The sequence below is a fragment of the Pongo pygmaeus genome, chromosome 2 (assembly GCF_028885625.2).
Source record: "Pongo pygmaeus isolate AG05252 chromosome 2, NHGRI_mPonPyg2-v2.0_pri, whole genome shotgun sequence".
Lineage (NCBI taxonomy): Eukaryota > Metazoa > Chordata > Mammalia > Primates > Hominidae > Pongo > Pongo pygmaeus.
This window is the reverse complement of record NC_085930.1, coordinates 208,714,856-208,736,106: the sequence shown is the minus strand read 5'-3', so window position 1 is coordinate 208,736,106 and position 21,251 is coordinate 208,714,856. Positions and strand designations below refer to the sequence as shown.

At 42.3% G+C, this 21,251-nt stretch overlaps 1 protein-coding gene across 5 annotated transcripts in view; it reads right to left on the bottom strand.

Moving 5' to 3' along the window:
• Positions 1–20,994, bottom strand: part of LRCH3 (leucine rich repeats and calponin homology domain containing 3) — a 102,072-nt gene extending 81,078 nt beyond the window's left edge. For 3 of the 5 annotated variants that reach the window (XM_054480579.2, XM_054480577.2, XM_054480578.2), the window contains exon 1: positions 20,686–20,990. In XM_054480579.2, coding sequence (XP_054336554.1) covers positions 20,686–20,947 — 262 coding nt within the window. In that variant the 5' untranslated portion in view covers positions 20,948–20,990. Of the gene's footprint in view, positions 1–3,667; positions 3,753–20,685 lie in introns of all 5 variants that reach the window. The other 2 variants (XM_063661394.1, XM_054480580.2) reach the window with 2 other exon arrangements.
• Between the last annotated feature and the right edge of the window lie 257 nt (positions 20,995–21,251).

Genomic DNA, 21,251 nt, shown 5'->3' with positions numbered 1-21,251 from the left:
CGTGTTTTTTTTTTTTTGGTTTTTTTTTTTGACACAGGGTCTCGCCCTGTCGCCCAGGCTAGAGTGCAGTGGTGCAGTCACAGCTCACTGAAACCTGGAACTCCTGGGCTCAAGTGATTCTCTGACCTGAGCCTCCTGAGTAGCTGGGACCACAGGAATGTGGAACCATGTCAGGCTAATTTTTCTTTTAAATCTTTTGTAAAAATGGGGTCTCAGGGGCCGGGCGCAGTGGCTCACACCAGTAATCCCAGCACTTTGGGAGGCTGAGGCGGGTGGATCACTTGAGGTCAGGAGTTCAAGGGCAGCCTGGACAACATGGTCAAACTCCACACCAAACTAATTTTGTATTTTTAGTAGAGACAGGGTTTCACCATGTTAGCCAGGCTGGTCTTGAACTCCTGACCTCAGGTGATCCACCTGCCTCAGTCTCCCAAAGTGCTGGGATTACAGGAGTGAGCCACCGTGTCCGGCATTCCTATGCCCTTTTCTTAGAGACCCTTACTATATTTCATGTCTGCAGTACCTTCTTTTCTGACTTTTAGGATATCAATTCCAGATTTTTGGAAGTTTTTCTTTTGTCAGCACTGTCTGTTTTCTCTGGGTTCCTTTTGTTATGTTCTTCTCTTTGATGTCAGAAATGTTCTTCAAGGCCAGGCACTCACGCCTGTAATCCTAGCACTTTGAGAGGCTGAGGTGAGAGGATCATTTGAGCTCAGGAGTTTGAGACCAGCCTGGGCAACACAGTAAGACCCCTGTCTCTACTAAAATTAAAAAAAAAAAAAAAAAAAAAGAAATGTTCTTCAACTATCTAGTAGTATTTAGTTTTCTTTTCATATTTAAAAACATAGGCCAGGCGCAGTGACTCACACTTGTAATCCCAGCACTTTGGGAGGCCGAGGCAGGTGGATCACCTGAGGTCGGGAGTTCATGACCAGCCTGATCAATATGGAGAAATCCCATCTCTATTAAAAATACAAAATTAGCCGGGTGTGGTGGTGTATGACTGTAATCCCAGCTACTCGGGAGGCTGAGACAGGAGAATCGCTTGAACCCGGGAGGCAGACATCGCAGTGAGCCGAGATTGCGCCATTACACTCCAGCCTGGGCAACAAGAGCAAAACTCCGTCTCAAAAAAAAAAAAAAAAAAAAAAAAACCCGTAATGTTGAAATTCTGGGTGGAAGCTCTGTATGTACACTTTCCTGTAAGGTACAGTGTAGGGACCTGGCTGTTTCATTTGGGTTCTGTAAGTACCGATACCTTAAAATCTTTTATCTTTTCCCCTAGATTTCCTCCAAAAACTCCAATAATCAGAGGAGTATATCAGCCAAGCAGGGGAGATGCCTAGAGATCTTACCATTCTGTATATCGGTTGTCATTAGGTTTTCAATTTGGAGACATGTCCCCCTCTTTAGCAAGCCTATACCCAAATCCAGACCCAGTTTTAGTCCCAGCCCTCTGAAGAAAAAGCCTCCTTGATTTTTCTGTTGCACGTTCTTCTCCTTCAAAAATATGATAGAGGTAAGACCCTTAAGAAAAAAGTGTCTTACTGGAAAAGTTATCAAGGATAGTTCACATGTCATGTTTTATCAGTCTGCCCCTCAGGAAAAGCAATCACATATTCCGAATGACTTGAAAAAATGGCTTTCTTGGCCAGGCGTGGTGGCTCACGCCTGTAATCCCAGCACTTTGGGAGGCCAAGGCGGGTGGATCACTGAGGTCAGGAGTTCGAGACCAGCCTGACCAACATGGTGAAACCTCGGCTCTACCAAAAATACAAAATTAGCCAGGTGTGGCGGCACGCACCTGTAATCCCAGCTACTCAGGAGGCTGAGGCAGGAGAATCACTTGAACCTGGGAGGTGGAGGTTGCGGTGAGCCGAGATAGCACCATTGCACTCCAGCTTGGGCAACAAGAGCAAAACTCTGTTTAAAAAAAAAAAGCTTTCTTCCCCAGTTATGTTTTCCACATACCCTAGGAGAGTGGGATGCTGAAAAATTTAAGTAGGCTGATAAAATTTTGGTACGTATTTCCAAAGCTCGGCTATGAGAAAACTTATAAGGAAATTTAACCAGAGAAATAAAAAATGAAATCAAACTCAGGTTTAATTTTGCTAAGAGACTCTCCTTGTAGGCTATAAACCTGGTTCTAGTCTTGCTTAATTGGTGACATATGTTGGACTGGGACAAGGTCAACATCACTTAATTGTGAAATGTAAAAATTGTGTAACAAAAACAAATGAAAGCTGTTCTTTGAAAAGGTGTTTTATGAGGCATTATTACGATGAAAACTTTGCTGCCAAACATAAAATTATTATTTGGTAACTTCTCACTTCAAATTTAAAAAAAGCTATAGATCACTACAATAGAGACTTTCTCTAGAAGTTTTAAAAGAAAACCTTTAAAATGATAACCAAAAATTTCAAGGTAAAACAAAATCCTTCAAGTACAATTCAGAAGGGAACTAAATGATACATTATAAAAAATGACTTCAGCAAAAAACTCCAGGAAAACCTGATACTAATTATTTTTATTATTATTATACTTTAAGTTTTAGGGTACCATGATACTAATTACTAGTAGTAACCAGTCAACTATCTTCACTGTTCATATTAGAAGGAAGATGTCAGTTTAGGATCATGGCAGTTACAATATAGCAATTTAATCCTGTTATATATATTTTACAACACCATAATGAAATGTAAAATAAGAATAACAAAACTAAAAACTTTTATTTTTTTTTTAAATATTATTTCCTCTCAGTCCTCCCCACCCCCCTACTTTTTGAGATAAGCTCTCACTCTGTCACCCAGGGTGGAGTACAGTGATTCAATCACAGCTCACTGCAGGCTCAAACTCCTGGGCTCAAGCCATCCTCCTGCCTTGTCTTCCCAAGTAGCTGAGACTACAGATGCACGCCACTATGCCCAGCTAATTTTGTTTACTTTTTTTAGAAACCAGGGTCTCACTATGTTGCCCAGGCTGGTTCAAACTCCTGACCTCAAGCGACCCTCCCACCTTGGCCTCCCCAAGTGCTGGAATCTGGAATTACAGGTGTGAGCCGCCACGCCCGGCCTGAAAACATTTCATAACAAACTGGACTTGGTTTATTTAACATTCAAAAAGCATAATTCAAAAGGTATATCCATGCCTAGAACAGTGACTGAAACACAGGCAGAGAATATATTTTTACCAACTAAAAAAATACAGCATTGAAGCAAACAGGAAGGAAAAGAAAGGTGAAAATTTTTAAATAACATTTGCTAAGCACGTACATGCACTGGAACCTTTGTTTATTGCTCCATATGGCTATAATCTCATTTAATTTACGAAACCTCCTTATGAGGTAGACATTGCACAGATGACGAAACTGCCATTTATGAAAGTTAGAAAACTTTCCTGAGTCACACAAAGCTAGTAAGAGACTGAATCGATACGCAAACCTAGATTTCTCTGAATTCAAAACCCATGCATAAGTATACTAGGTCTTTTTTACAAAGCACTATCATATAAATTATTTTAAAATGCTGAAAAACAGGTATGTGACTAATAGGCAGCTGCATTATCCTAGTAAAAATCAGGGATTTTGAAAGAGATATCATTTAGTGCAAATATTAGATACCATCATTAAAATACCTCTTCAGACACAGAGATTCTTACTTAATATTACCTTTAGGATGCATGGAGATTACAGGTTAGTTAACTATGGTATGCTTGCACCCCGCCATGCCACTGCACTGGATTTTCCTTCAGATCTTAAGAGAGAAAAGTTAAAAAAATTATAATGGGGGCTGGGCATGAGGGCTCACGCCTGTAATCCCCCAGCACTTTGGGAGGCCGAGGCGGGCGGATCATGAGGTCAGAAGTTCGACACCAGCCTGGCCAGCATGGTGAAACCCCGTCTCTACTAAAAATACAAAAATTAGCCAGGCATGGTGGCAGGCGCCTATAATCCCAGCTACTCAGGAGGCTGAAGCAGGAGAAACACTTGAACCCAGGAGGCGGAGGTTGCAGTGAGCTGAGATCACGCCACTGCACTCCAGCCTGAGTGACAGAGCAAGACCCCGTCTCAAAAAAAAAAAAAAAAAAAAAAAAAAAAAAATTACAATGGGAAGAAATGGGGGCTATTTACTGAGTCTTAACTTAGGCTCCCTGCCCTACCACCTTTCAATATCTCCTGCAATTTTTATTCTTGTATTCTCCTAGGGGTAGAGGTAGCAGTAGGGAGATCATTATACTTTTTTTTTTTAAGTATTTAATAACTTTTTTTTTTTTTTTGAGACGAAGTCTCACTCTGTGGCCCAGGCTGGAGTGCAATGGCACAATCTCACTGCAACCTCTCTCTCCCTGGTTCAAGGCATTCTCCTGCCTCAGCCTCCCGAGTAGCTGGGATACAGGCGCCCCCGCCGTGCCCAGCTAATTTTTGTATTTTTAGTAGAGACGGGGTTTCGCCATGTTGGCCAGGCTGGTCTTGAACTCCTGACCTCAGGTGATCCGCCTGCCTCGGCCTCCCAAAGTGCTGGGATGACAGGCGTGAGCCACCGCGCCGGCAATAAAGCTTTTAATAAAATGTTTTCATATTATGATCAGCACTTTATCCCTCCCCCACCCCAAAATGATTCCTAAAAAGTAACAGGAAGCTTTTCAGTTTTTTTTAACAAAAAAAATATGGGTTGGGGGGAATGATATAACCAAGCATCACAGTTTCCACAGAGCAAAAAAACAACGCACTAGAACTTCCAGATGCAAAGCTGTAACCATGAAGACTTAAAATACTAGTCCTCCAAAACTGGAAGTCTAAAATTTAGATAAATTTCTCTGTGAACTGTCAAAAGTAATTACTATACTAAATTTGTTGGGAATTTTTATGAATAAATTATATAATTACCATGTGATTTTCTACATTCCACAGCAGTGGTTGTCCAGCTTCAGCAGGCGTCAGACTGACCTGGAGGGCTTGTTAAAACAGACTGCTCAGCCCTACCCTGGAATTTCTGATACCACGTGTCTGTGGTAACATCCAATAATGTAAACCTCTAACAACTTCCTAGGTGATGATGTTGCTGCTGGCCTGGGAACCACTTCCAGAACAGTGCTCTGTGGTAGCTACCGTGTGCCCAAGAGAATTGTATACCGGCAGAACAGGTCAAGATTTCTAGTCCAAGAAAATGATTTGAATATTTACAACTAAGAGCAATAGTTGTTTCCTCCTGAAAGAAACTAAATGATTGGGTTTGTAATGACCTCTGTGTGTCTCTGTAACCCACATTTGGAAGTTGTACTAAGAAACTTGAACATAATATTACTAAGAAGTTGCAACTGTGATATAGTTGCAGGAAGGTTTCTTCCTCCAGAAAAATATGAGAATAAAAATAATTCAAACCTTTGATACATACTCTAATAAAATAACAAGAAAAATGGAAAGTTACGGGTCATACACCAAGACCTCAGGAAATGTCAAGAACTGCCTTTTGGACATGGCAGCATAATGTAAGAGCAAGAAATTGACTGCATTCTGCAAAGACCACAACTGCTCACAGAAGCACAGGTTTTGTGAACTAATTAAGTACTATGTATTCTAAATAATAAAATTATTTTACCTTGAAATTAAGTAATGGCTGTTAGATTACCTAGTATGTTAGTTTAAGTAACTCAGGTTTATGCTAGAAAGTCATTATGCATATATTTCATAAGTAACCCTTTGTTTAAAGAAAGAAAATACACCCTTGGTGAAACTAGCCTTGAATTATCTGCTGAATATGGACAGGAAATCAGACTGACTATACCAAGTAAACACAGGGAAGTAAAATTTAGGAGCCTTCAAATCTATGGGCTCAGTGGCATCACAAAAAGCAGATTTATTAAAAATGACCAATCACAAGGTGACATTTAAATGTTGATATTTCTAAAGCTTTTGATGGTATTTTAATTCAAAATATACTTTGGTATAATATATACTAACACAGCACATAAAATGTGTCTATGCTGGGAATGAAAATGGGAGAAGTTGGTAACACAGATCATAAATGAGTATCAATCAAAAAGCTTCTATATTAGGATAAGAAAAGAATTTGGTCAAATAAGGGTTAAAATTGACCACATTCATGATTTTGAAAGGCTCCTGCTTCTTCAGATGAAATAAGCTAAACGGTCTTTATTGTTATCTGGTATCAGTTTCCGTGTGGAATGTTAGACAGTGAGCTCCAGGAGACAGGCTGTAGTCCTGGATCCTACTGCTCACTAAAAGGAACCAAGGCTCCTTAAGGATAACTGCTTTGTTAGGAGAGGGGAAAACAAGATGAACCTAGAAAATCGTTTTGTTTTTGGAATATAATTTCCAGGTTATCAGTAGTAATCAATGTTGGAATGGGAAAGAAGTTTTGCCACACATGGTTTAAGCAATGATATGTGAGTATGGAATGCAGCAGGTAGTCAGTTGTCAACATTCTGAATCTCTCAGATTCATAAAGATCCTAAAAAGGTAATATGCAGGGTACTATGAAAAAAATCAATACATATTATGAAAAATCCCCCTTCTTGTGTGAAAAAAGGAGTGGAGGCCGGGCATGGTGGCTCACGCCTGTAATCCCAGCACTTTGGGAGGCCAAGGCGGGTGGATCACGAGGTCAAGATACCGAGACCATCCTGGTCAACATTGTGAAACCCCGTCTCTACTAAGAACACAAAAATTAGCAGCCCGGCGTGGTGGCTCACACCTGTAATCCCAACACTTTGGGAGGCTGAGGTGGGTGGATCACTAGGTCAGGAGTTCGAGACCAGCCTGGCCAACATGGTGAAACCCCGTCACTACTGAAAATACAAAAATGAGCCAGGTGTGGTTAGAGGCGCCTGTAATCCCAGCTACTTGGGAGGCTGAGGCAGGAGAATCACTTGAACCCAGGAGGCGGAGGTTGCAGTGAGCCGAGATCATGCCATTGTGCTCCAGCCTGGGTGACAGGGCGAGACTCCATCTCAAAATAAATAAATAAATAAATAAATAAATAAATAAATGAATAAAATTAGCCGGGTGTGGTGGCACATACCTGTAGTCCCAGCTACTTGGGAGGCTGAGGCAGGAGAATGACTTGAACCCGGGAGGTAGAGGTTGCAGTGAGCCAAGATCACACCACTGCACTCCAGCCTGGGCAACAGAGTGAGACTCTGTCTCAAAAAAAATAAAAAAGGAAAAAAAAAAAGGAGTGGATAATCAAGGTACAGATAGATTCTATTGGAAATGTCTTTAAGTTCTATTTGTCATTCTTATGTTAGAAAATAAGGAAGTGTTTACTAACTGAAAGTATTATGATAAAACAGCAAAATTAAAAAACCTATCGATGGTCACTGTTGATTTGACCACAAGAATGTTTGCAGTTCCTCGTGTTACTAAACATTGTCTTCACAAGCAAGATAAGCAACTGAGCAAGTCACAGTCTTTTAAAAGTAGGTACTAGAAACAAATACACCAACGAGAAGTAGAGCCCTGTTTCTGGTATAACAATTTTGGGTAGAAAGCCCCAGTCCTCAGGATAGGAGTGAGGACAAGATAATTGAGCTCTGGATACACGATGGGATTTCTGCACTCTGGATCCTTACCATACCTACTAGGATGACATACGAAAGTTTTTTTATTTTCCAGTATAACTTAAGGAGGGGTGCAGCTGAGGCAAGGCACAGTCTAAAGGGACTTGCTAACATCAAACTCTAGCCATGTAGATATCCATGATATGTCCAGCACATCATATCCTAGGAACAAGGCAACTGGTGTCATAACTTTCCTCTTTGCTTATTGCCACCCACAAAGTGGGTCTTTTTTTTTTTTTTTTTTTTTGAGACAGGGTCTTACTCTGTTGCCCAGTGCAGTGGCACAATCTTGGCTCATTGCAACCTCCACCTCTGGGGTTTGAGCAATTCTCCCACCTCAGCCTCCCTAGTACCTACAACTAACGAGAGGTGCACGCCACCACGCCTGGCTAATTTTTGTATTTTTTGGTAGAGATGGGGTTTCACCATGTTGGTCAGGCTGGTCTTGAACTCCTGACCTCAAGTGATTCACCTGCCTCAGCCTCCCAAAGTGCTGGGATTACAGGCGTGAGCCACCACGCCTGGTCCCTTTTCATTTTTTAATAGACTGATGTTGAAAGTATTCAATTTGGTCGCCCCATATCATATGGGGTTAAATTAACTAAGGCCAATTATTTACTTACTGAGACCGTTTGGAAAAAGAATTACCTGGTTAACGTTAGAGCAGTGCTTCTTAAGCTGAAATGCAAATGCAGATTCTTATTCCGAGATGAGGCCTGCAATTCTGCATTTCTCACAAGGTCCCGCGAACCTTCTATGGCATGCCATAGAACCAGATGTGAAAAACCACTATCCTCCAAAATAACTTTTAGAGTAAAGGAGCAAATTCTTTTTTTTTTTTTAAACACGCTCATTCTGTGGCCTAAGCTAGAGTGCAGTGGTGCAATCTCAGCTCACTGCAACCTCTACCTCCCAGGTTCAAGTGATTCTCATGCCTCAGCCTCCCAAGTAGCTGGGATTACAGGCGCAAATCACCACACCTGGCTTAAAGCAGCAAATTCTAAGGAAGTGTTTTTCAAGTGGTTTTTAACCACCTGCACCTAGTACCATCAGGATGCTTGTTAAAAATGTAGTTTAATGGACTCCACCCCAGATCTCCTGAATCTCTCTAGTAATCAGACCCAGGGATGTGTATTTTTTTAAAAGAGCCCCAGGTGATTTTATGCACAACACTAAAGCCTGAGAATCAATATGCTACAGCTTGTCACTTGATAATAGATGGCCAGAAGCCACAAATTTTCTAGGCTAAAAGAAGCATGACCACATTATCTGACTAACATTTTCCTTACACAAGTGAGACATATAACTACCAAAGTTGAAAACACTGGATAAACAGAGAAAGCCTCCTTCACTACATATAAGGTTTAAAATTTTTATTCCTTTTATTATAATCAATGAATCTATTGTGAAAATTCCAAATACCTAGAAGTTGACATTTATTTTGAGAGAACAACTCTTAGCACATGTAACATCATTTCTCTTATCCTCTATGACACCAATTTAAAAAGTTCTGAATGCTTGACTTTTTCACACCAAAGAGAAACATACTCACTAGTATTATCCTTGAGAATGTTGATTGAAACTCCCAGGGTCCCCAATGAAACCAGTTACTTTATACAGCAGGCAGGTGTCACTGTTCCAAAGCTATGGAAGTGAACAGGCTCTCAATCACTTTTCGCTTTATCATTCACCCATCCATTCATTCAACAAATACTCAAAAGTTATATGCCAACAAACTGGATAACTCAGAAGAAACGCATAAATTCCTAGGAACATACAACCTCCCAAGATTGAATCATGAAGAAACAGAAAATCTGAACAGATTAATGAGTAAGGATTGAATCGGTAACAGTCTCTCACCAAAGAAAAGCCATGGTTTCACTGCTGAATTCCACCACACATATGAAGAAGAACTAATAACAATCCTTCTTGAACTCTTAAAAAAACTAAAGGGAATACTTCCAAACACATTTTACGAGGCCAGCATTACCCTGATACCAAAGCCAGACAAAAAATAAAATTACAAGCCACTATCACTGATGAACATACATGGAAAAATCTTCAACAAAATATAACACAGCAAGAAGGCCCTCACTAGATGGCAGCACCTAGATCTTGGTCTTTCCAACCTCCAAAATTGTGAGCCAACAAATTTCTACTCATAAATTACTCAGTCTGTGGTATGCTGTTATAGCAGCACAAAATGGACTAAGACACCACTCTAATCCCTGGAACTGTGAATATAGGATCTCATACCCTGAATATCTTCCTTATGTGGAAGAGGGGATTTTGCAGATGTAATGAAGTTTACTAATCAGTTGACTTTAGAATTAATCAAAAGATGCACAATCTTGGTAAACTGAATCTCATCACATGAACCCTCTGGATAGCAGCAGCAGAGGAAGTCTGAGAAACTGGAAGCACGAGAAGTGTTTGATGACACACCAATGCTGGCTTGAGGATGGAGGGGGCAATGTTGTAAGAATACAGGTGGCATCCAGGACCTGAGAGTGGCCTGAGGCTGACAACCAGAAAGGAAATAAGAACCTCAGTTTTATAACCACAAAGACTGAATTCTGCCAAAACTTGAATGAGCTTGGAAGCAAACTGTTCCCCAAAGCCTCCAGATAAGAGCCCATCCTGCCAACACATTAATTTCAGTCTTGTGAAACCTTGAGTTCAGCTGAGTCCAGACTCCTAACCTATGGAACTATAGTAAATGGGTGCTGTTTTAAGCTGCTAAATTTGTAATAATTTGCTATTTAGCAACAGAAAACTAATATACCTCCTTCAAGAAGCTGCCAATCTAGTAGAAGAAAAGATACTGTTTACTGTGACAATAGAAAAATGTGCACAGGGTATTAAGAAAACAATAAGTGCCTAACTGGGGAGGAGGGGTGGTAGAGAGAAAGGAAGAGAATTTTAACAGAGACGGCCAAAAAGAAGAGGTGCCATGAGAAATACATGAGTTAACAATGAAGAAGTCAGCCTCAACAAAAGTAGAACATAAATGAAGAAAAGTGAATAAATCACAAACGTACAATTCAATTTTTTAAAAGTATAACATGAACAACCATATAATCACCACAAAGGTCATGAAACAGAGTATTTCCAATACTTCAGAAATATATCCCTGACTCCCAACCCAAAGTTCCCTTTCCTAATCACAGCTTTTTCCTTCTCCCCTAGAGGTAACCATTACCCTGATTTTTATGGCAATTATTTCCTTTCCTTTGTACTTTTAGCACTTTTTTTTTTGTTTTTGAACTTTACTGAATATATTTGCACTGTATATATTATGCTTCACACTTCACTTTCTCGACATTATGTTTCTAAGGTTCATTCCTGCAACTGCATATAGTTATAGCTCATTCATTCTCTTGTCTTTTTTTTTTTTTTTTTTTGAGATGGAGTCTCACTCTGTTGCCCAGGCTGGAGTGCTGTGGCGTGATCTCAGCTCACTGCAACCTCTGCCTCCCAGGTTCAAGCGATTCTTCTGCCTCAGCCTCCTGAGTAGCTAAAATCACAGGCGCCCACCACCACACCTGGCTAATTTTTTGTATTTTTTAGTAGAGACGGGGTTTCACCATGTTGGTCAGGCTGGTCTCGAACTCCTGACCTTGTGATCCACCCACCTTGCACTCCCAAAGTGCTGGGATTACAGGTGTGAGCCACCGCACCTGGCCAGCTCATTTTCACACAGTTGATTTATCCATTCTACTGGTGATCATCACTTAAGTTGTTTCTATTTTGTCAAATATGAATAATGCTATGGACAGTCTTATACATACTATATATCCTGGTATACATACACACAACTTTCTCTGAGGGATATATCTCAGAGTGGAATTTCTGAGTCACAGAATACGTGTATTTTAAACCTTCCTGGATCGCTCCAGAGCATTTTCAAAGTTGAGGCACCAATTGACACTCCCACAAGCTCCCACAGCATCGTATGAGTGTCTCCACTGCTCCACGTTCTTTCCAGTACTTGGAATCATCAACTTGTAAAGTAGTACCCACTGTGGTTTTATTTGCCATTCTCTTGATTACTGATGAGGTTCAGCACCTTTTCAAATATTTATTGGCCACTTGGAATTCCTCTTTAGTAAAGTACTAGTTTAAGTGTTTTCTCAGTTTTCTACTGGGTTGTCTTTTTCTTACTTGTTTGTAGAAATTCTTAAATATTCTGGATCTAATCTGTTGCATTTATTGGAAATCTTAAGAAGACTGTGGCTTACCTTCCCACTCTCTATGATATGAAAATCATTTTTAAAAAACTGTGGGTTTCTTTTTTTTGAGACAGAGTCTCACTCTGTCGCCCAGGCTGGAGTGGAGTATAGTGGCGCGATCAGCGTGATCTCAGCTCACTGCAACCTCCACCACTGGGGTTCAAGCGATTCTCCTGCCTCAGCCTCCCGAGTAGCTGGGATTACAAACACCTGCCAGCACACCTGGCTAATTTTTTTTTTTTTTTTTGTAGTTTTAGTAGAGATGGGGTTTCACTATCATGGCCAGGCTCGTCTTGAACTCCTGACCTCATGATCCACCTGCCTCACCTTCCCAAAGTGCTGGGATTACAGGCATGAGCCACCGCACCCAGCCTGTTTGTTCTTTTGTTTTTTGTTTTTGTTTTTGTTTTGAGAGGTAGTCTCACTCTGTCGCCCAAGCTGGAGTGCAGTGACGTGATCTTGGCTCACTGTAACCTCTGCCTCCCGGGTTAAGCAATTCTCCTGCCTCAGCCTCCCGAGTAGCTGAGGCTGGGATTACAGGCGCGTGCCACCACAGCCAGCTAATTTTTGTATTTTTAGTAGAGACGGGGTTTCGCCATGTTGGTCAGGTTGGTCTCAAACTCCTGATCTCAGGTGATCCACACACCTCGACCTCACAAAGTGCTGGGATTACAGGCATGAGCCACCGCGCCTAGCCAAAAACCTGTTTTTAATGGGAAAATCTATTACCCAGTTTTTAAATAAGAAATCAGTTAAACCAGTTTAAATCCAAGGTTTAAGACTTCCTTCAAACAATAAAAATTAAGAAATTGTGAAGAGCAAAGAAGAAAGTTAAAAGTGAATAAGGAAATGCTTTACATTTTTACTACTAGTTTGATTCTAAAATTAGTCACACTGCATTTGATATTGCCGGCTGCTTCAGGAATTCAAAATAATATTCCTTTGTGTGAATTACCACACTGACTATACATTTTTCCCAAGCACAACTGGGATATTTTACAGAAGAACTGGAAGGAACATGAAACATGTATATAACCATACCACTTAAAGTCATACTTGATGTTATAATATGAAGTAACATTAACCATCCAGCTCCCAAATATAGCCACTGTAAAAGGAACCGGAACCTGGGAAATCCTCGGCCCCAGCACTGCTGCCACTCCCCTACTCTCAACACTGGTTCAGTGGTCATCTATGGTTCATCTTCTCGCCTCCCCTAAAGAAACCATCCTACTACCTCCCCTTCTCTTTTAAAAACAATCTCAGGGGAGTCTAACATACTGTCCAACCTAACTTCCTGCAGTGATGAGAGGGTTCTATTATCTGTGCTGTCCGGTATGACAGAGAGGAGGTTGGTCCAAGGTGCTGTCCAAAATGACATATGTGGCTACTGAGCACTTGAAATGTGGCTAGTGCAAATGAAGAACCAAGTTTTAAATTTCTATTTTAATAACCACTTACGGCTAGTTGCTACCATACTAGACAGCACAGTTCTAGAAAAATTCATAGTGCATATACTGTGACTGTTACAAAATAGACATAAACAAGGATCCAAGAAAAACACAATCTCAAATTAAGACCAGGTACTCTAGTCTGTATTTCCAAGACTAATGAAACCATGATTTTGTGAGTTACAGACTGTCTCCTTGGAAAATCAAATGGCATTTTAGCAGTCCTCATTCTTCTTACCTATTCATTTCTCGAAAATTTTAATTCTCATAGCTCCAAAAACACTGCATTACTTTGGCTCACCCGCCACATGTCAATTTGTTTCCTTTTTCTGTGTGTAATTGTAGTCCACCTCCCCACAGCATCCTGCTCTCACCTGTAGGCATTATCCCAATGTTGAGTCTTTGCTTTCTTGTTTTCTGTATTTCATTCAAGAGTTTTCTTCAAGCTTCAGCTATGACTCTTATTTGCCTTCTGTAAAACAGTATCACCTCACTATATAACCTTAAGAATATCATTTAATCTGAGATTGCTTCTCTCTCATTTATTTATTTATTTTGAGACAGGTTCTCACTCTGTTGCCCACACTGGAGAGCAGTGGCGCGATCTCCGCTCACTGCAGCCTCAATCTCCCAGACTCAAGCTCTTCTCCCACCTCAGCTTCCCAAGTAGCTGTGACTACAGACACATTCCACCACAACTAATTTTTGTATTTTTTTAAGAGACAAGGTTTGTGATGTTGCCCAGGCTGGTCTCCATCTCCTGGGCTCAAGTGATCCACCGGCCTCAGCCTCCCAAAGTGTTAAAGTGCTAGGGTTACAGGCATGAGCCACGGCACCCAGCTTCAGATTGCTTCTCATTTGTGAAATAACTTAGAAGGTCACAATGGTTCCTTCTGGTTTTAGGATTTTTCTGTTTTTTGTTTTGTTTTTGAGATGGAGTCTCACTCTGTTGCCCATGCTGGAGTGCAGAGGCGCCATCTCAGCTCACTGCAACCTCCACCTCCCCGGCGCAAGCGATTCCCCTGCCTGTCTCCTGAGTAGCTGGGATTATAGGCGCCTGCCAACGGCACCCAGCTAATTTTTGTATTTTTAGTAGAGACGGGGTTTCACGGTGTTGGGCAGACTGGTCTCGAACTCCTGACCTCAGGTGATCCACCTGCCTCGGCCTCCCAAAGTGCTGGGATTACAGGCATGAGCCACTGCGCCCGGCCTAGTTTTAGGATTCTATGAATTCTAGTACAGGCCTAGTTACTGAATCTTTTTTCCTTTTTCTGTTGTTTTTTCCCAGACTGATTCCTCTTTCCACCTTTTAAAATGCTGGCATCTCCCTGAGTTGACAGTGCCTACCTTTTCCATTCTCTACGTCCTTCCTCCAAGAATCTTATAAACTCTCACTATGACACTCCTGAATTTATTCCATAGCCTTAACTTCACTCTACATTCTTTTTTTTTGAGACGGAGTTTTGCTCTTGTTGCCCAGTCTGGAGTGCAATGGCATGATCTCAGCTCACTGCAACCTCCGCTTCCAGGGTTCAAGAAATTCTCCTGCCTCAGCCTCCCAAGTAGCTGGGATTACAGCCATGCACCACCACGCCCAGTTAATTTTTTGTATTTTTAAAAGAGACGGGGTTTCACCATGTTGACCAGGCTGGTCTTGAACTCCTGACATCGGGTGATCTGCCCACCTCGGCCCCCCAAAGTGCTGGTATTACAGGTGTGTGCTACCATGCCCAGCTAATTTTTTGTATTTTTAGTAGAGACAGGGTTTCACCACGTTGGCCAGGCTGGTCTTGAACTCCTGATCTCGTGATCCACCCACCTCAGCCTCCTAAAGTGTCACTCTACATTCTGAAGCTCCAGTTTCTGTTTGTTTCTATTTGTCCCACATGATTCACTAGATGTGCTACCAACCCTTCAAAGATAATGGGCAAACCAAAGAAATTACAGGAACCCAACTTGTCAGTATAATTATTGATCAATAACACCAATTTTAGGGTCAAATGTATCAGAAATTGAATCCTAGTTCTGTCACTTATTAGCTGTGAGACCTTGATCAAATTATTTAATCTCCTGAGCCTCAATTTTCTCACACGTAAAATGGGGTCAAAAATAGTATTTACAACACACTATGGTTGTTTTTGTTCATGTTATATGTGTATATATACACATTGTTTTTGTTCATGTTATACACACACACACACACACACACACACAGCTTAGCACAATACCTGGAATATGTTAAGACCTCAATAAATGTTAGCTACTATTATAAGCAATAGCATTACCATCTTTCTAGTCTTACAGGTTTAACAGTTATCTTGGACTCCTTCTATCCTTTATTTTTTAAATAAATTCAACCAGCATTTGTACATTTTCATTTTCCAGTATGATCTCAGTGTACCAGGATTTCATTCCCTCACAGCTTTCTGTTATGCAGCTACCCAACCAGATTACTAGATTTAAAAATATTCATAAGGCCTCATTTTTATTTCCTCTATATTACCCAGCATAATGCCTAAAACATAGAAGTTGTGCTATTATTACACAATTCAAACAATCCTTCCACCCGTCTATCTCCCCATTAAATCCCTTGAGTTCTTTCAGGGCATGGAGTGTCTTGGTCCTCTTTGTATATCGATAACTGCCAAAGTTGCTTAGTCAATAAATGTCTGTTGAATGAATGCTGACCTCTAAACCTACTGGCTATCTAGCTTCCTCATATATGAAAGGCAGCTCTTATATTCTCTAATCCAATAATTTATTTTGACCAAATTGGTCTCACCACAATATCATCATGGGCAGTTTCACTGTATTAGTCAGGACCTTTTTATCATCAAAAAATTCTGGCCAGGTGCGGTGGGTCACACCTGTAATCCCAGCACTTTGAGAGGCCCAGGCGGGTGGATCACAAGGTCCGGAGATCGAGACCAGCCTGGCCAATATGGTGAAACCCCATCTCCACTAAATATATAAAAATTAGCCGGGTGTGGTGGTGGGCGCCTGTAGTCCCAGCTACTCAGGAGGCTGAGGCAGGAGAATTGCTTGAACCAAGGAGGCAGAAGTTCCAGTGAGCCGAGATCATGCCACTGCACTCCACCCTGGGCAACAGAGCAAGACTCCATCTAAAAAAAAAAAAACGACAAACTTTTTTACTCACCTTAAGCAGAAAGGAGAATTTATTAGCTCACATAATTTGAAAGTACAGAGATAGCACTGACTTTAGGCATGGCAGCTGACCCAAAGGTACAAACACTGCCATCAGAACTTGGTCTCACTGTTTCCATCTTTTGGCTCTGCTTCCCACTTATTGGTAACTTCCAGGGTCACATCCTAGTCTCTCAGCAATCCCAGGGCTCAAAGCATGCCTCTTTCTCAATAGTTCAACAAAAAATTCAGTTACTCATGTGTGCTGATTGCAAAATGGGCCCACCTCTGAACAATCACTATGGCCAGAGCAATGGACTATATACTGACTGACCATTAGCTAAGCCTGAGTCACTGGCATACCCTATGCCAGGGTGGGGTTCATATAACTGAGAGGGGTGGTTCCCTAGGAAAACTGGAGTACTGTTACCAGAAGGGACTGAATGATGGACCGGCAAAATTAACTGATATCCTTTATATTCTAACATTTTTTGCATGCTGTCCACCACTGCCTAAAATGGCTTTCCTTCTTGTTTCTACTTGCCCAAATCCAAGTTATATCCTTTCTGCTTCAAGAAGTCTTCTGTGATGTCTTCTAAGATTTTCCTTGTCCACTGGATCAAGTCACCCATTACCAAATAAATATTCCCCTTTTCCAAAAGATTAATATTTTTCTCTTTTTTAAATTTTTTTTTTATTTTGAGACAGCACTTACTCTGTCGCCCAGGCTGGAGTGCAGCGGCACAGTCTCCGCTCACTGCAACCTCCACCTCCTGGGTTCAAGCGAGTCCCGTGCCTCAGCCTCTCAAGTAGCTGGGATTACAGGCACCCGCCATCACACCTGGCTAATTTTTTTATTTTTAATAGAGACCAGGTTTCACCATGTTGGCCAGGCTGGTCTGGAACTTCCGATCTCAGGTGATCTGCCCGCCCTGGCCTCTCAAAGTGCTGGATTATAGGCAACAGCCACCGGGCCCGGCCAGATTAACCTTTTAAAATAAACAGCACAGAAAGTCTCAAGAAAACGTTCCCAATAAGTTCAAAATCATGTCTAATTATAAATATGGGCAATATATGCTGTTCCCTAGGATATGAAGGACAGCAGCTCTACCATGTACATGCTACACATTATGAAAAAACAGTATGCGAGGCAGCTTTTATATATTCGCATTCAACTAATTTTACTTGGCTTTAAATTTTCTATAAGGTCTAAGCATACCTAATAACTACCATAAGTTGGTCCCAAATTAATCAAAGTACCTGCCATAAAAACAGACTATGGCTTTTGGAGTCACCTCAAACTAAACTCCTGGCTAGGCCGGGTGCGGTGGCTCACACCTGTGATCCCAGCACTTTGGGAGGCCGAGACGGGCGGATCACGAGGTCAGGAGATCGAGACCATCCTGGCTAACATGGTGAAACCCCGTCTCTACTAAAAATACAAAAAATTAGCCAGCCTGGTGGCGGGCACCTGTAGTCCCAGCTACTCGGGAGGCTGAGGCAGGAGAATGGAGTGAACCTGGGAGGCGGAGCTTGCAGTGAGCCGAGATGGCACCAGTGCACTCCAGCCTGGGCGACAGAGCGAGACTCCGTCTCAAAAAAAAAAAACCAAAACTCCTGGCTAATACCCTCTCCTCTGTCCTTTTTTAGCCACAGATCTTTGAGTAAATTAGTGAACATCTCTAAATGCTGGTTTCCACCATCTGTAAAAACAGGAATAGCAATACCTATTTCTATATGAAGAGGTTGCATGGTACAGTGGAAAGAACAGAGTTAGATGAACCTGGGCCAAAATTCTACCACTGATAACTATACAGTGGTGATAGCCATGTGACTTTCTCTAGGTGATCCCTCACATGTAAAGTGGGGTAGTCTTTAATCCACAAATTGCTGTGTGCATTTAACAAGGCAGTATATTTCAAAACATCTAACACAATGAATCACAAATAGTGAACACTCAATAAATGATGTCATCAGCATTAAATTATCCATTTAAAACAATTCAGAGACTGGGTAATGACAAAGGTCTGCCAAAGATTTTTTTTTATATTTCATAAGTGATATTACTACGTTAGAAATGAATCTAGTCTAATAGTTTATAAAATACCTTGTAATCTTTTTATTTTCTTTTTTACACATTTTGACCAGATAAAAAATCAACCAACAAAAAATGTGGTTTCTATAGAAAACTATTAAAGTGTAGGCAACACCATACTTAAAAACTCAGAGCACAGTAAGGAAAAACCTCTTTGGTATTACTTATTATTCTTCATAGATGCACTTGGATTTTCTTAGTCAATAAAATATTTAAGGACTCAACACGTTGCTCCTAGAACTACTGAAAAGCAGGTGAGATAATGAGCTAGATAGACTCCTGTAATCAACTTGTTCTTTAGCTTCAGGCTTGATGTAGTAACAATGAAATGACTCACACCAATATGAAATCACTATACCATATAGCCATCTCCTAAACAGAAGCAGGAAATTTGGGGTGTGAATGATAATTTTAGATGTTGTCTACCAGAACACACACAAAAGGAAAGTGGCTGCTTATATTTACCTTAGCAAGAAACTTTAATATAATTCACTAAAAAATATTCAGTTCAACTGTTTCCAAACAGAGATTAAATAAGCAGGCATTTAATTTCTTCTATTTTAAACTATAGCAAAAGTTTCTTTGGAAAGAATAGCTTCTTTAGTTTAACAGTTCTGTTTATTTTTCCAAAATGAGTGAATCATATGTAACTTATCAACTTTTAATGACTGCAAAGCATAGAAAATGTGCTCAATCTAAGATTTTAAAATAAAATAAGACACCAAGTACTGCCGGCCGCAGTGGCTCACGCCTGTAATCCCAGCCTTTTGTAAGGCTGAGGCCGGCGGATAGCTTGAGCCCAGGAGTTGGAGACCAGCCTGGGCAACATAGCAAAACCCCGTCTCTACAGAAAAAATACAAAAAATTGGCCGGACGCGGTGGCTCACGCCTATAATCCCAGCACTTTGAGAGGCCGAGGCGGGCCAATCACCTGAGGTCAAGAGTTCGAGACCCGCCTGGCCAACATGGTGAAATCCCGTCTCTACTAAAAATCCAAAAATTAGCTGGGTGTGGTGGTGGGCGCCTGTAGTCCCAGCTACTCTGGAGGCTAAGGTGGGAGGATCACCTGAGCCTGGGAGGCAGAGGTTGCAATGAGCCGAGATTGCGTCATTCCACTCCAGCCCGGGAGACAAGAGCGACATACCGTCTCAAAAAATATATATTTATATATTTATATTTATATATATTTATATATATAAAAAATTAGCTGGGCGTGGTGGCGGCCGCCTGTAGTCCCAGCTACTCGGGAGGCTGAGGTGGGAGTATCAGTGAGCAGTGATGACGGCACTGCAAACATGATGATGAACAACTCGGGCACCAGACACTGTTCGCTACAACTAAGAAAGCCAAATAATACCTACTTTCTTATTCTCTTTCCTGTGTTCGAAATCATACATAACACGAAGTAATGCTTTAAAAAGGAACAGCAAGTACAGATATGTTAGACTATCTTTTCTAAGTAGTTTTCTTCAACTTTTTTTGTGGGAGAGGAAACTAATGGGAGTCGGAAGGTGGGCTCTAGTTATTTTTACAAGCATATTTATTTTGTAAGTCAACTAGATGGAGGCAAAGAAAGAAGTTCCAGCGTTCGGGTTCACTTCACACACACCCCAGCACTTCTTTGGGGTTCACTTTAAATACACACACCCCAACACTTCTTTCGGGTCCACTTTAAACACACACACACCCCAACACTTCTTTCGGGTCCACTTTAAACACACACACACACCCCAACACTTTCCAGGGCTGAGACCGACCCTTCCTGACAATGCAGCTCGTCCAGACACCCCTGCTACTCTGATCTGTGAAGAGCTCGCGCTAACGTTCCCGTCTTAGCAGGTCCATTCGGCACCCCAAATCCGAAAGGGCCTGCAGAAACAGGGGCGGGGCAAGGGTCTACCTCCGCCGTGGCAGAAGCTGATTTTCCTCAGAAAGCCTAAAAAATCATCCATCAATCACTTCTGCCCCCTTCCCCGAGAGATGCCGCCGCCCGCCGCCTCTCCCTAGGCTCTGGGTCTGGCGCAGGCCCGGAGGGCTGGGGCCGGCGACTTCTCCCCGTTACCCGGGTCCGGACCCGGCGCCTACAGGACGAGCTGCTTTAACTCCCCCGCATCCGCCTCCCCCGGCCGGGGCGGCTCCCGGCGCCCGGTCTCCGGCGGGCAGAGACGCCCCCCGCCCCGCTCACCCGCCCGGGTGGTGTCCGTCAGGTCGTGGTTGGCCGCTCCCCGGGGAAACTCCCTCAGTTTCCGGCCGCTCAGGCTCAGCACCCCAGTGACCGACGCCTCCTCCAGGGCTCGATCGAGAGAGCGGCTCCACGACCCCGGGCCAAAACCTGGGCCTGCCCCGGAGCTTGGGCCGCAGTGAACACCAGGGAGGTTACCTCCCGACGCTACCGTGCCAGAGTACTCGGCAGCCGCTGCCACAGCTACCAAGCCCGCGGCCGCCATTTCCCAGCCGACAACACTCGGGCCCGCCAGCTCGGCGCATGCGCGGCCGGACCGCTGGGTGGGCGGAGAAAGGGGCTCACGGACAGACCCCGGACGGTTCCCGTGATGGGCAGCACCGTGGTGCCCCCCGGCGCAGCCAGGCGCTTGCCCCCACCCACGTGATGAGCTTTTCAAGGGAAATTAAAACGGACCTCACAAATCCGGAGCAGCTTCCTTAAAATGCCTCTACAAAAACATCTTTCAGGCAACGCTCCGCATCAAAACTTCTCCGCCTTGCTCTCTCAGTAGTGGAGGATTCGACTAA